General features: G+C 39.3%; 1 protein-coding gene across 1 annotated transcript; it reads right to left on the reverse strand.

The window, feature by feature from the left end:
* Window positions 1-658: 658 nt before the first annotated feature.
* On the reverse strand, window positions 659-11202 carry LOC141753347 (spermine synthase-like). The gene is made up of 11 exons (XM_074611922.1): window positions 10867-11202; window positions 8825-8945; window positions 7824-7911; window positions 6818-6882; window positions 6524-6699; window positions 5675-5829; window positions 5431-5520; window positions 3524-3638; window positions 3322-3401; window positions 2684-2799; window positions 659-1842 (listed from the first exon to the last, which is right to left on the reverse strand). Exons 1-11 carry the CDS (start codon window positions 10910-10912, stop codon window positions 1812-1814), a joined length of 1083 nt encoding a protein of 360 aa, XP_074468023.1. The 5' UTR covers window positions 10913-11202; the 3' UTR covers window positions 659-1811.
* Window positions 11203-16709: the final 5507 nt, after the last annotated feature.

The raw sequence follows: 16709 nt of genomic DNA on the forward strand, positions 1-16709 counted from the left end.
TACCATTTCCATTTTAATATGGTCATAGAACACCCATACAAGTATGTGAAAATGAAATGCTGATAGGATTATTGCATTTGAATTTTTACTCAAATAATACTGTAGCGACCCTGCAGGACTAACATAAGAGACACTTGGGGAGTTCATGGGGGGGAGATGTTGCCCTAGTTAAGCTGGATAGGTCAGGTTCATCAAGAGGGGAGGGCGCAGAGAGAGCAAAGGAGTGTGGGAGAAGGAGGAGGGGAGAAGAAGAAAGGCCGCAGGAGCACGCCACGTATGTTACGGAGTTTAGCTGATTAGCTAGTTTAGGCTACCACCCTTTTGTTGTTTTGGGCACTCTTCCAACCCCGGGGTTAGCCTGTATCATAGGGTAATAAAACCCGGTTCTCCGGTTAAACTTCAGCCACCTTGTCCTCATCATTTAGCTAGCTAGCCAGCCGTGCTACGGAGCCGCGAGCGCTACAATACATACATTGTTGGAAATTATAATGCTATTGTGGAATTACATTTTCATGTTTATCATCATTATCATTTTAATATAGACCCCTATGGGCTTCTATAGTTTATATTGACATGCTTTCTTAAAATATTCCAAGCTCGTCCTTGATTATTATTCATCAAATCCATTTCTTTTGGAGAAAAAACAAAAGTCAAAACATTTTCCCCAAAAAACATTTTAATTGTAGAGGTCACAGAAAGTATCTCAAGTGGGACAGAACAGCATTTGGTGAAATTATATTGAATAAATAAATATAACTGTAAATGTAAAAGTCCCACAGGGTTGATCACGCGTAAACGTGCTGTGTATTGTGTATGCAAGCTACATTCACCGTCCTTTACATGCACCCAATACAGTCTTAAAAAACTTCAAATATATTGGAGAAACCAAAAGGTGCTAATAAAACATGACATAAAAACAGCACAAGCACAGACGTGGCATAAAAGTGGTGGAGTCGTTTCCCTTTTAAAACACATTTGGACTTAAACACGTCAGTCTCACTGGGCATGATCACATTGCGTTGATACAATCTGAAAGAATCAAATCACATTTAAGAGGCAGTAACAAAAACAGACCTTAAAAGCAACTCAGTTCAGCTGTGCTGAGCCTACACATTGGCCTATCAGCTGGCATGAGCTCATAACTCAAGAGTAAAGAACCTTAAAAAAAAAAAAACTAAGGAAAACAAGAGAACACACGCCTGTTGTAAGGTGAGTTACACCACATTATCAGTGTATCAAATCACTGTTAAACATCTAACAGTTCCTCCAGAGTACATGCAAATGGACATTCCAAATCAAGTAACGCAAACGAAATACAACTGAGAAGTTGTAGCAAACGATGGAAAAACAACTAAAACAGGAAGAAAGAGAAGGAAGATTAGGGTAGAATGGGGTTAATAGAGGTGGGAAAATAAAAACCACCATTGTACCCCTTAAGATGTGCTCAGACTGAATGTAAAGTCAATTTTCATCTTGATTTATTCACACTAACTTGACTGCTGGAGTGTTTTGCACTTCATGCTTATTAACTAAAAACAGGAAACTGCTGTACAGATATTAGCCGTAGCGAGTCAGCTGTATCTCACTAGGCATAGACTGCCACGAGTGTGTGGAACTAGTTTTGTTATATTTCTCCAGATCGACTTTTTAAAATTTTGAAGCCCACATAATAATGCATTTATCGAAACTTTGTCTTGCCTCTAATTTTCATGTCACGTTCAGTCTGAACACACCTTTAAGGCTACAGCAGAAATGGGAGGTGCATTCACATTCCAGCTGCTGGGGATTCAAGCAGAGAAATCTGGAGGTCTTTACTTCTTCCAAACGGAGTAGAAAACCCATCTGTCACGATAGAATTAAGGATTGTACAAAACAAAACACAGCATAACAACAATGCTGCGGGACCAGCTCTTACACCTGTAGTTTCTCACCAAAGTTCTTCTCTCAAATGGCTGTCGGAGTAGTGATTGTGCTCGTCATTGGCATGTAGTTAAAATGGCACCCAGGGACCAGTCCTGACTTTAGCAGGATTTCGATTTGAATTGGCTAAATTTTATTTCATATGTTCATATATTGAATCTGCAATTGGCTAAACTCCTACACAGACCACCTCCTGTGGGCGATTTCTCCATCGCCCTAGAACTGAACTTCAGACATAGACGGGTTTCTTGTATACAAGGTGCGTGCACATGCAGGGGGCAAAACCGCTTTGGAAGCCGATGTAATCGCCGTGCTCGCCGTGGTGCCCGTAAATTAACCAAGAGGCCAACATGCGTAACCGGTCAAAAATGTTCTCTGTGGTTAACCGTTGACGTCCCTACACCGTGCCCATTCAGGGATGTATGTACAATTGATCTCAAATGATAATTCCAGTTTATCACAAATTGGCTCTCATTTCTATCTGTTATAATACTGTGCCTTTAGAGGATCAGACAGGTTGTAAAAAGCCAACAGATCACAACAATTAACTTGATGAGTACACAGTTATATTACCAATAGAAATAAGGGCCAAATCTACAAAAAAAAGATCAAAATTGTAATAAGACAGTGTTTGTGAATTACTGCACAGTAAATGGGATATGAAAACACATTTTTGTAAATTAATTAAATCAAATGTGGTTTGTTTTTTTAGCTACATTACAACACTAGCATATCAAAAACCTTAGAACTGATTAAAGGATACTGCTCCAAGTAGGAGGGCACACACGTCACCTCTTTGGAGAACTCCACGGGACACGAGAGCTTTCTCAGCTGTTCCTCGTACAGATGCAGTGCCTCTGTCATGTTCTCAGAGTTACCCTGGGGACCAGTAGCAGAAAAAAATGTCACATGACACGCAAACTAGCTAATGGTTTTTTTTTGGGTTATAAATGGAAGTGGTATGTTCCAATGCTTAGCCACAATAAAATTAAAAATAACTTCTCCCCTTGTTAGCAGATTTCCCATTACATAAAAATGTCCTATTTTACAATTTGAAACTAAATTGTATTTTAAGATATGGACCATAACGCTTAGATCTAAGAATACTTTCATTCCTCCTATGAAATAACACTGCCATTCTCTCCCTGACTGATATCGAACTGGTTTAACTGTGCTGCTTTCCCTCCTTGCAATACTCCCTGCCCCGATATCCTGTTTCAACAGGAAATACATCAAATAAAGGAATCAAGATATTCCGAAAAAGCAGTTTCACTGGGATTTTAAAAGGTTGGTCTCAAGGATGCAGAAGTTTTCAGTAAAATAGGTACTAAGGACAGATTGGAGCATCCCTTGTGTAATGACATAACATACTTAGCAGTTACTAAAAGGGACAAGACTCACCTGTGTTATATATTTCCCCGAGGGTCGCAGGACTTTCAATGACAGATCTAAGATGAGACGCAGGAACTCCCATGTAGAGTCTACAACAAGCAGATAAACAGGTTCAGACACAAGTTGAACAAGTTGAGCTGCATTTATGTAACATCACAGAGGGTGGTATATATGTACAAAAAATACACAGTATAAAAAATAATACAGAAACCTTCTTCTGGTTCCGTGGATATTGGGATTGCAGTCAGGTCATTAATGATGTAATCAAACGTCTTTTCTTCCTGGACATACTTCCTCAGCACAGGGACACAGTCCTCAACTAGTATCTGTAATGTAGGAGATGAGAATCCACAACTTTCTTCTCCAGATTCTTTCAATTGGAAAATATGCTTAATACATAACATGCTCTTGTCACAAAGTCAGTAAAATCTCAAACTGTCCCTGTGTTATCTCGTGCATGCACACGAGGACGATACAGTTTTACCAATGGTGTCACACTAATGGTGTTTTCACACAAAGAGCGAAGCTAACTTTTCACATGGCATGATTACATACAAAGTCAATGCAAAGAGGCGAATGGACACAAATTCACGCCAGGCGACGCAGATGACTTTATCTTGAGTGTTAATGGAGAAGCTACGGCACTGATCGATCCCAACTCCATTCAGAAAACAAGCATTTTAAAAGTGGATTGCTTGTCATCTTGCGGACAGACCTGACAAAGCATGAATTCAGATTTTTTACAAATCAACGATATTATGTAGTTATTTCTACATTCTTCTGATCTGTTAATTGCAATTACATTACATCACAGCCCAGTCTGTTTATTTTGGGTTCATACCACAGTAGTGACGTGTGGCTTGCTAGATACAGTCAGTGCAATGGCACTCTATGTGAAAACAGCTCGGTGAAATTCACAGAGATCCGCTGGGTGATGTTATGAACCCAGACACGATGGCATTTGGTTTTCTGACATATCTGGGACTTTCACAACATGTACAAAGCAGCAGCAGTGGTTATTTCTTCCATGGTTGATGGCGGAAAGAAAAGTTGTTGTGATCAATGGAGACAACCCCCTTCTCCTGTCCTGCACGTCTAAAGTGAGTAACGCGAATGAAGACAAATGACCCTGGCAGTCCAACTCGTGCGAGTAAAGCGAGGCGAAAATTCGCTTCGCTCTTGGTCTGAATACAACATAAGGGTACTCCGATCAGGATTTTTGGGGCTGATCACCGATCGCTGGAAGCAGAATTGGCCGATCCGATCACAGTGTCTATTTGAAGCCATTTCTCCGCGTCAACAAGCCATTCTGCTCCTCTGCTCTTTGAACGTGTGTCAGTCAACGTGTTCTGGAAGATTTCAATGTCCCAGACAAATGGGACAAATGCGTAGGATTGTTTCTGACTCGTGTGATCCAAAGATTTCCAATAACTCCAGGGTGTTGTAAAGTCCAAAAGTTTAAATTGATTGAAAAAAGATAAATGTAATAATTTCCAAAATTCACGTTTTTATCCAACGAAATATTCTGCTTCAATCCATATTTGTTGGCCTTTCAAAAACAATATTTTCAATGTGGTTAAAAAAAAAAGTTTGCTCTCCCACTTGTCGCGGCATACACAAAAGGGAGGCACACACTTAAAGAGTGAATTATTATTATTATTATTATATTATTAGAGGGAATTATCCCCGAGCCAGCGACAGGCCCGTGCACACACGTGTGTTCAGCTGTGTCACTCTCAGAGTGAATTAGCAAAAAAGCAGGCGAGAAAGGCAAATTAGTATTGAAAACGTTTCAATTCAGAATCGCCGCTTCATCTGATCGGCTCTTCTGATCAGCCTCAACAAATATCGGCCGATAATGATCGGTAGCCGATTGATTGGAGCACCCTTATGTCACACTGATCAACAGGTGGTGGTACCAGCAATAAGATGCTGCAATGCGCCAACAAATACAGGGAAGAAGACTGCAAGATAGTAAACATGGATGTAATCAATGCTGGATTTAGGAAATGCACTCGACACGTTTGACACGCAGATACCACTTATTCAGGTGCACCAATCACCAGTGAAGAAACAAAGATTTTATGGCAGTAACATGAATATTCATTCAGCACTCACTTGGTAACAGTCTCCCTTCAGGTTGTCGAGGATATCGCCACAAGTTCCTCTCATGTACTTTTTGCATGCGTCTATCACCTTCTGGTCAATGTACACATTTGTAAAGGAAAGATCGTTCAGGTGCAGACGTACAATTATACGTATCAGTAAAATGCTGTGAGAGAAAACTACATTGCCCTAGGGACAAATCAAAGTCACAATACAGGAATAAAAAGGTTCAGCACAACAGACACATAAAGGATATATCCAACATGGTGATCATCTTTGGCTTTTGTTTGACCATCTCAAAAAGGATGCCTCCATCACCTCCTCCTAATATCAGCACCTCTTTTCCAGCATAATTCTCTCTTCCGTTACCCATGATGGCCTGGGTGTAGGGCAAATCACTCTCTGCCAGATCTGCAAAGTAATTTAATCATTTACACACTAAAATAATTGATAAATTCTTATAATACAAACTTGCACAATAGTCGCCATCAGATTACCTGATGCAGGTTTAATCTAGTACATTACACTTTTATGTTGATTAAAGGAGACATATGCTAATTTTCAGGTTCATACTTGTATTTTGAGGTTCCTACTATAACATGTTCAAAATTTAATGTTAAAAAACACATTCTTTTTTTCATACCGTCTGTCTGAATATACCTGTATACACCCTCTGTCTGAAACGCTCCGTTTTAGTAATGAGATAACTTCCAGGATTAACGTACTTATTTTACCTAAAATCATGATGTTTTCCTAAACCTAATCAAGTAGTTTTTGTGCCTAAACCTAACCGAATTGCGACCGTTTCAAGGGTGTGTCATGTAGTAGGCATGTCCTGTAGTATTGTGGACCCACAGATAGACCTACGTGGGGTGTGTCAACTACAGAGTTTAGCAGAACTTCTACCGGTGACTGTATAGTTGTGACATCACAAAAAGACATAAAAAACAACTAAAAAATAACTGACCCGCCCTTTAACACACACTAACGGTGTACTTAAAAAATACATTATTTATTCAGCATCAATTTGATGGAGCCAAACTGACTGGATCTTGTGTCTCAAAATGACAAACATGCTATGAATTGTCGTGTTATATACACTTACTTAAGTCATCATCGAGTACTAGAACATTTCCATACTGGTGTGAGTGCAATATCTTTATGTTTTGGTATTCAGAATCTTCTTCATACACCAACTGGTCCATGTCGTACTCAACCATTCTGTCGTCAGTTGTGGGCCAGTATCGGTCAACTTCTGCACCTCGTACGAGGGCTGGAAGCCTTGGGGTGAATAGTGAACAATACAATCAATCAATATTACTTCAACATGCAACCTGCATGAAATATGGCCAACGCCTTTCTATAACATGAGCAAAGCCATGAGCCTCCAGACACTTACCTTTTAATCCTTGTAATATTGCCATTTAAGATAATCTTTAGCTTTGTTTCCAGTGCATTTAAAAGCTGTGGAGGAATAGACTGAGTCAGAAACACCATAAAAGCCGAAGTGCACAACAATTTTCGTCAACCAGTGGGATACTTTAGTGCAGTGTTTCTCAACCTTTTTTGAGTTGTAACCCAACCGGAATAAAGAGGTTGGTGTTTGCACCCCCCTTTAGTTTTGTTTGGTTTGAACTGCCAGCTCCTAGGTGTTGTCAAATGTGCTCCAGGCACTGAAGATTTTTGATACGTTCCATGACTTTTTCTCTCTTCCTTACCCGCCGGAAATCCCCGGCAGAAACTCGTGTGCAAGCACACTTTAACTCTCACAAACACACTCAATAAAATCTATTCTGAGGCTAATAATATCACTGGTACTGGAGATGTAATGAAGAAAACATTCTAAAATATATCATTCTACTTTTTAATATCTGGCGACCCCCAGAAATTATCATGCGACCCCCAGGTTCAGAACCACTGCTTTGGAGGGGACCGACACCTACTGTAGGTTGGGAACCACTGTTCAAGAGGACTGCCAAATATGCGGTCTATGGGAAGGTGCATGTTTGTGCACCTGAGGTATGTATACAACATGTACAGGCAATAATCTTGTGTGTTAAGGTCTTAATGTTAAATGCTATGCTGTTCTTACTTTCATTGTGTCCTTGCAATATTTTTTGGCACCGATTTTATGTCTCCAGGAAATACTGTACAAGGAGGTTTACAGTACAGTGAATTTCATGAGTGATAAAAGAGAAGTTATTACATCACATGACCAGGGTCCTTATTTTAGCTGGTGAGTGATGCAAATCTAGCAGCCACTTGTGTATTTTACCAGCATTTGGCTCATGGTTGGTGGTAATATCGAACCCTGCACATGACATGCTGCACTGTGGGACTTCCTGTGTATTTTGACCTTTAGGTACTGGATAAAGTATTGTGTATTTATTGTTTAAATCACCTACATTGTCTACTTGTGCAATGTTATCCTCTTCATAACATTGCAGATCAATGGTGACCAACCCACGGGAGTGCACACGCAAAATAGCAAGCCTGAGAAATGAAGTGGTAAAGATAAAGAGATGGACAAAAAGCAATAAAGAGATTAAAAACATTTTATTATACTAAACTGACCCAACATTTCACAATAGAAAGCACCAATAAATCCACTACACCACACCTGCAGCATAATCCACCTCTCTGCTGACCATCAGTGTGCTCAGAGTGTATACCAAACAGTCTTAATTTCACAGATATGGATGAATACATTTGCTTCTGCGTCATACCATCAAACCTGCCCCAGAAGTAGAGTATTTAGCTATTTGGAATATACTGAGCATTCCGACGGACCGCAGACTGCAAGAGTGGTGCGACAAGTTTCTGTGGCAGTTTTTTTTCCCATTGTGAAAACATGTCACCACTTGAATCCAAACTATGTCATGCATATTTTTAATGATAGTTGAAAATCATATCCAGTACTGTAACTGTACTGAACCAATAACTGTAGTCTTAGTGAGGGATTTTTACTCATAAAAAAAGATATCATAACAACGGGATCAACCCCACCCCTTCTTTTATCTTAGGAGTGCAAGATGTGTAAATCTAGCCTAAACTCATCCAGCAAGGCTCACAGCTAAATGTCATTGTATATGACACACCAAAAACTACCAAGTAAAGACAAACACTACAGGGTTCTAAATGGAAAAAGATAGGACAATGTAGACAATTTCGAGAGGGTAAGCTAATTAAAAGTACCTCCCTTCTCAAATATTTACATTAAAACATTCAAATGAATTAATTGTAATATATTATTTTATTTGTAAGTCTAATATGCAACTAATATTATGTAATAAACTACAGGACTTGTTTAAAAAAAATCCCTGCATCTGTAACACAGACCAAAGAAAACGCAAAGCTTTTGTTTGTCAAAAAAAATAATGTGGAAAGCAAAAAATGTTGTTCTTACCGGCCATTCTTGCCTACAAAAGTACCAAGGTATCCATGCCCATTTGTTTCATGGACAGTCTCTGTCATTTCCTGCTCATGAAATATGGACAGTAGATCAGGAACTGTCGAAGCAGAGTCAACTGGGAAAAGAGAGGTTGGAACAGTGAAAAAAAAATAATAGTAATAACAATTACTTCATAACTAATGATAATTTCCCCCCCTTTATACGTTATCTGCATCAGTGGTGAAACAAGTACTCAGACCCTTTATATACAAGTAGCAACAGTGACAATGAAAAAAACGCTCTATTACAAGTAAAAGTCCATTCATAGTAATGCTTAAGTAAAAGTACAGAAGTATTATTAAAACTTTACTTTTGTATGTGTGTAAAAGTTCTCCTTATGCAGGTAGAATGGCCCCTGTTAGTGTCATATCATTATACTGCTGGATTATCACTAAATTATTAGCGATAGATTAACATGTAAGCAGCATTTGGGTGTAGCTTGTCAAGGTTGAGCTAATTCTAACTATTGTATTTACAGTTTGGTAGTTTAAGGTACATAAAACAAAGCATTGTATATTATATACTGATATAATATATACACATTTTAAAATCTTAATGTGTAATGTAACAACTAATTCTAGCTGTCAAATAAATGTCTTGGAGTAAAAAGTACAATATTTCCCTCAAAAATGCAGTGGAGTACAAGTATAGAGTAGCAATAGATGAAAATATTCTAATACCTCAGAACTGTACTTAAGTACAATACTTGAATAAATACTTAGTTACAATATGTACAACTGATCAGCATTAAAAAAAGATATGTATTAATAAGATAAGTGGGATTCCAAAGCTCCTCTGTTCAGAAGAAAAGTTAGCCAGGACTGATTATTTCCATTTTTTGCTGCTTTATACTTCTTCTCCACTTTATTTCAGATGGAAAAAGGTATGTACTTTTTCTCCACTAAATTTATGTAACAGTTAGTTATTACTTAATTTTCAGATTAAGATTTAACATACACAACATATATAAATTATGATGGATTGTTAAAGATTAAACTATCCAACAGGGTATATGAAGCAGTTCAAATTAGCCAGATATTTGAATACATTCAAATAGATTTAAATGGAGTATTTTTGTAATGTGATATTGAATATGCATCCATCATGCAATTCAAAACCTAGATGTATTTCATTTTATATTAAAATAAGATAAGATATTCCTTTATTAGTCCCGTAGTGGGGAAATTTGCAGTGTACAGCAGCAAAGGGGATAGTGCAAAAAACAAGATGCATCAGCTAACACAGTAAAAAAGAGCTAAACAAAGTGTAAGAAAATATGAACCATTAAAATAGAAGGAAGTATAAAAATAGGAGCAGTATATACAGTATTGACAATAAACAGACTTAACAAAATTGCACAAGTGGAAAATGATATTGCACAGTGAGAATGAATGAATGAATGAAATTCCACATGAAAATATCAGGTTTTTATTAAGTCACATACTTCATAATTGGTGCCTAAAGTAACACTTCCTGTAGTTGCTATTTTTAGACAAGTAGGTTAATGCTGGTCTAAGTGCGGGTTAACAGTTCGGTCACACAGAGACTGGCTGTTTGACTTGAACCGGTCTTTACGGTTTGTTAAACTCTCAACACATAAAAACTACAAAAATGGCTGAAAATGCACCGTTTCCTGTGCGACAGCGTTGGCTTGAACATACTTTATTCACAATGGGGTATTGAGCCCCGAGCAGCCTCTATCCACAGCAACGAGACTCAATAGACGTCAACTTAAAACAAAAAACAATGTAACGTCTAACACACGACCATGCAAATGTCATTACAAATATAGATTTTACCTACAATAACTTTGAGCTTTTAACCCCAACTAGTCTAAAAACATTATGCCATTATCAGCCCTGTTTGATCCCGATCAATACAGCGTTAGTGTTCTGAAGGACAGTGACAGACTAGCAGGTATTAGCATGCCAGCTAGCTAGCATGGTGCAGTGGCTGGAACCCCATGCTGTAACCTCAATCAACTGCGCTTATTTTACCTGCTGTAGAGAGCTTGAAGTCGAGAGTATAATGTCGCAGTGCCATGTCTGAGTGCAACCGTCATCCATGCCTGGGAATAGGCAGGCTGCGAGTATTTATGTGCAGTGAGACAGAGGGAGGGCCCTGCTACCACTGCTGCTGCTGCTACTATCACTGCCCACTACAGCAAACCAGACCAGGCAGCCACTGGAGTGATGCGGTGACACAGCAGAGAGTACAAAAACGATACGAGAGAGAAATCTTCCTCCATTGGCTCACAACGCGAAACGAATATTTTGCAGTTCAGAGACGAGGTTAAATAATTTATCTTTGATTCAACATTACATTCACTTATTTAATTGTATTTTAATAATAATAAGACACAAGAGCCACTCATGGTTTGTATTTCTTTAGTATATGCTACATTCTGAAAACGACCATTTAGTTTTTTTTCAATGTTGTTCATCTTTGTGTCTAAAAACAGGGAAACGTGTGTAGGCTACAACACGCACGTTTTTGTTTCTTAATGTTTTATGAAGATGCAAAAACAACACTTTGATTTTAAATCGCCAATATTTGCTTTATCCCATCCCTTAAATAATTTCACTCAATACCACCCTACAACTTAATTGCATAGCCTATATACAAATAGGGGGATGGTAAAACGAACTGAAGGTGCACATAAGCACCATATTATGTGGAAGAATGTCACTCAGTCAACACTATATTTAAAATGACAGCAGAGGAGTTAACGCAGTATTTTCTCACAGACAACAATGTGAACACACCTTAGCCTAGAGCAGGGGTTCTCAACCTTTTGCAACTTGAAAAGCCTGAAGCCTTTGCCTTAAGAAATATTCTTTTGGCTTCTCGACACATCCTGGGTGATTTGTGTTTAAGTGTCTCTGGAGCTTCGATGGTTTTAGCGCCTCATTTGACAAGATTTCTCCACATTCAACACATTGTGCCTTGGGCTCAGCATCACTGCCTGCCATTACGAATCCAAATTTAATGTATTCAGGTTCTTATTTCCTCACCACACGCTTTTGTAGCTTTTACTGGCGCAGGGTTGTCTCCCACATCACTTTTTCGCTTTAAAAACCGATTCATTTTGTGTCACTGCATCCGAGAACGTTAGCTAGCTAACAGTGGCAAACACGTTTGTCTCTACCTGATGATGTTTGGTGTTTTACACAAGGCCTATTGAAGGAGGTTGGGTCATACTTAATCAACACGTCTTCGGGGTACCGCACATGCGCAGTAATATCTGCTCTGCACTCGCCGAAATTGAGCCGATCGCAACGCACGACCGCAGCTCCAGTTACACTGCGCATGTGTTATACCCAATACAAGACCCGTGTCCGCCCGTGTCCACCCGTGTCTTAGCCTCCTTCAATAGGCTTTGGTTTTACGGCAGCTGGCATCTTACCTCCTTTAGGTTTTACCTGTTCACTTTGCTAAATAATAATAAAAAAATAATCTAGTACCACTGCCTCCGCGGCCCACTAGATGGCGCTCTGAGGCTAGAGGGACAGAGAGGGGTGAGAGGGGAATGCTTCAGGTAGGTTCAGATTTCAAAAGTAGTATACAGAATACAGTCTACACCTTCTTACCAAAAATAAGTTTATTCAAGTGTGCTATTAGTTTACTTCATTTAAACTAAAAATAAGAGAGTGTATTTTCATAAACTAAAAAGCGGATTACAAGTTTATAACTAGTAAACTAACAGTATATCTATAAGTTCGCTTATAGTTCACTTCATAGTATAGTTGATTTATGAAATATAACTTAGATGTAAACTAGTTGTGTACTCAAAGATTAATATTCTTACACTTAAAAGTATACTTTTATAAATTAAAAGTGGGCCAAAAAAGTGTTGAAGTAGTACACTTACAAGTATATTAGTACATTGATATTAGTATACTTACTACATAAAGTATACTTGGGGGTTGGTCGTTCCACTTTGGAGGGACCAAGACTCATAGTGATTTTTTTAAAGGTCTATGTCCCTAGTGTTGGAAAATGTCTGATAGCATTGCAGCAATGATAGCTATGTGCTATCACTCCTTTTTTCATCCCTCCATCATTCAAATTTTTCCATCCTTTTTTGCCATTTTACACATAGATCCAGTATAAATGAGGGTAACCAACGCACAATATCATGAAGTCATATATCATTGTAAAGTTTAGACTATAATCTATCCACCAGTCACACTGTCATCACACTGAGGTCAAGAGAATTTGACCTTTGACCTCTAATGCTGCAATGGGGCAAATTCTGAATGCCACTCCCAATGCCCTTATAACTAACTTCATATATATCTGATATGCCCAGGGATAGTTCCAGCATAAAGAGCACAAAAACAGCTTTAAAATTATATATTACATGAATAACAACAATAACAACATTTCGTATCAGAATAAACGTAACTTTGTGCAGTTTGTATCTGATGGAATGTTCAGAACTTTGCATTGGATTCTGTTATTGGGGCAGTTGTAAATGGCTTTCTTAGCAGCAGAAACACAAAATAATACAAAAACTCAAAAAACTGTACTAAGAAATTAATTCTCTATACATTATTTTATGTTTTCCCACTCTTACCTCATTGTCAATATAAACATGTTACAACTGATGAGGCCCCGATTCAGTAGCAATGGGTTATATTTCAGGTGATATGTGAAAATGATGTTCACTTTGTCATAAAGGCATGAAACTTGGTACACTTGAACAGTTTGGAGCCCTGAACATTTCCAGATATGGAGCCATCGCAAAAACGCCTCATGGCAGCCATTTTACTTTCCACCATAACCAAATTATGTATTTTGCATCATATCTCCTTAACCAAGCATGATAACACAGACAAGTTGAAGTCCACCGCTATGTTTTGATGGTCAACCTTTACAATGATACCATTTACATCATAAACTGTTCAGGTGAATAGTTCATGGTGAATTCAGTGATGTTGTATTAAGCAAATCACAATGTCTGAAAACCTAGGCTAGACTATAATATCATGTCTGTTATGTGCATGTATGTTGTATAGAGTTTTAAAAGCTTACTCATTTTGTTCATTAACCCTGACAATACAGTGACTGTACAGAGTAGAATAATATTCAATATGACCTTAACAACTTGAAGCTCAAAAAAAAATGTGTCAAACACAAAAGATGAAAGATACATCCTGCAGATGTGCTGGGATGCATCATCAGTGATGGAACCTGGGGTCATCGGGTGTTTTGGGTCTTTCAGCATCAGACACCCTCGCCCAGGCGACCCAACCAGGGTTGATCACACCCCAGCTTGCATTTCAGCAGCAGTCGCCCGGGATCTAGTCTCTTGATCCAAAGTCAGTCTAGTGGCTTTCTCTGCAGCTTCAGTAATGGATCTGATGGCTTTCCTCTATGTATGGCCTCGCTGGTGATGCCCATTGCCCAGTGCCCAAATGCTTTGCAGAGTGAATGGCCTGCAAATCCTCGGCAACCCAGCCCATGCACCTCCACAGGTCACAGCGAGTTAGCCAGGCTTGACTTCTACATTCTTCCACAAGCTCCTGGTACTTGGTCTCACTTCCTCTCATTGGCCTCATCCATACGCTCTTCCCAGGGCACTGTGAGTTCCAGTATGATCAGTTACTTGGTAGACTCTGAAATGATGATCATGTCTGGTTGAAGCCGTGTTGATGTTATACAGGCTGGGAACTCCAACTACTTGCCCAAGTCCACTTCCAGTTGCCAGTCAGTGGCAGTGGTGAGGAGACCAGACTTTGCTCTTGGTTGTAGGTGGGGCTTCTCTCCGGCTCTGAGGAATGTGATGGTCTTTGACTGGTGTTGATGGCTGTGGCTACACTCTCATCGACTGTGTTAAGCACTTGGTCATGGCGGCAGTGATAGTGTTAAGGTTTGCTGGACTTGGTAGGACATCATAGACAGCTTGGACTAAGAACCTGATTTGATGGAAGTCTGCTTGCCAGATATTTGACCAGGTGATCTTTCGTTGCAGTGCTCTTTTCCATCTAGTCCATGCTCCTTGCTGTCCTATCCCTACCATTCTGCTGACTCATACCGACACTTCCTCCTGAACGAGATTTTGCCACTCTTTCCCCTGAACGAAGTAACATATGCCTGCACGCCCCGTTGCTATGGACCCCACTATTGCTTCAGCCGTGACTCAGCCACCTCCAGTGCTTTGTCGACTCTCCTGCCTGTTTGGACTTGGATGCCGGCAGATGCCACTTTTGGATCCCAAGGCTCTCTGTACTGGAGAGCTTCCCTTGTCTGTGACACAATGAACTCTTCAGCGAGGCCACTAATTGGGAGCTACAGGATGTTACTGGTGTCAAGCAAGGCAGCACTGCTCATACAGGGTAGATCTTTAGGGTGGCCGTAAAATTGAAAAAACATGAAGCAGTACCATATAGGCTGCCCTACATGCTAGAAATATTTCTGCGTGCTGGTGCCCAACCGCATGCAGCTGGTGTCCTTTTTATTTTTTTCACCCCTGCCCCTCGGAGTCCACCATTGCGCTCTACAATTGAAATGATCTCTTCTGGAATGCTTTTTGGAGCCTTTGACAGAGCCAAGAAGGTCTCTGTTGCCATATCATAGGCATTGCAGGTATCCCATATGCAGATGCTGTTTCATATCCAGTGAAGGTATGGAACAGAGGAAGGGCCTTGGATTTGTCAGGACTCAGAGAATTCGCAATCTCACCAGCAGTAGGGGTGTAACAATTCATCTACTACATCGATGTATCGATTTATCTTCCTACGATTCAACTATCGATAGGTATTCGGCAAGTCGTCCTTCACGGGAGACGTACTGTATATCGATTTGAAATTGTTTTGCAAGGTAAATAATCTATTGTATCGATACTAACAATTTGCACCTTGTATTTAAGCATGACAAACGTCATATGGATGTATATTTTGGCAGTCTAAATAGTAAAGAAATGGTTCACGCTCCCTGTGTATAACGTCATTGACATGCGCCAGCAGAGCATCTCAGAAAGACAACAACAAAACAAAGCATGGCTGATGGCGAGGAAGAGCCAGACAAGTGAGAGATTTTCAAGCTGCGTGTAAGGTCCAGTGTGTGCAAACATTTAGGTTTTGACAAAAAGGGAGATGTCCTTGATAAATCATTCGCTGTTCGCAGAATATGCAAAGGCCAGATAAAATACAACGGCAACACGACCAATCTTCCCACGCACCTACTGAGACGCCATGCACTTTATTTTTTGTTAAATATTAATGCTCTACCATTTATATTGGAAATGAGAACAGAAGCAGGTGGTTAAACCACTGTTCATTCGACCTGAAGAGAAGTTGGCTGCACTTTATTTTTTATTGAATATTATTGCTCTAACTTTTGCTTTGAAAATGAGAACAGAAGCAGCAGGTTAAACCTGAATAGAAGTTAGTTTATTTTATTTTTTGTTAAATATTGCACTGCCTTGTATCTTGTGAACTGAAGCAGTGGGTCGTTGTACTTTTTATTAATTTCAAATAAAAGGTGTATATATTTGCCATTAATCGTTATTTACTTGTTTATATCCATAACTAAATTATCCCTGATTCCCTTACAAGAACAACTTTGAGGAATCCTGACCTGAACTGTCCAGTATCCAACTATTTATTTAAGTCACACAGATTGAATTTTTGGCAAAAAATAATTGTATAATTGTACTATTACTATTGTAATAATTGTATCAATTTCAAGTCATTGAATCGTATCGTATGGCTCTAGATGAGCCAAATATCTCCCCTCCTCCCCCACTGTTAGGGACAAACACTTGAGGTGGCACCAGATATCTCCAGCAGACTGGATTTGGATGGACCCAAGCGATTGGAGGATTGCTTATTAC

This window comes from Sebastes fasciatus, chromosome 16, assembly GCF_043250625.1.
Source record: "Sebastes fasciatus isolate fSebFas1 chromosome 16, fSebFas1.pri, whole genome shotgun sequence".
NCBI classification, from domain to species: domain Eukaryota; kingdom Metazoa; phylum Chordata; class Actinopteri; order Perciformes; family Sebastidae; genus Sebastes; species Sebastes fasciatus.

Excerpts from the sequence above, each read along its gene's own strand:
- LOC141753347 (XM_074611922.1), bottom strand. The coding sequence starts at position 10,912 with ATGGCACTGCGACATTATACTCTCGACTTCAAGCTCTCTACAGCAG. Across the intron at positions 8,946-10,866 it reads CTTCAAGCTCTCTACAGCAG|TTGACTCTGCTTCGACAGTT; the intron begins GTAAAATAAGCG and ends CTCTTTTCCCAG. Across the intron at positions 1,843-2,683 it reads GTGCCCTCCTACTTGGAGCA|ATGGGTTTTCTACTCCGTTT; the intron begins GTATCCTTTAAT and ends CTATCGTGACAG.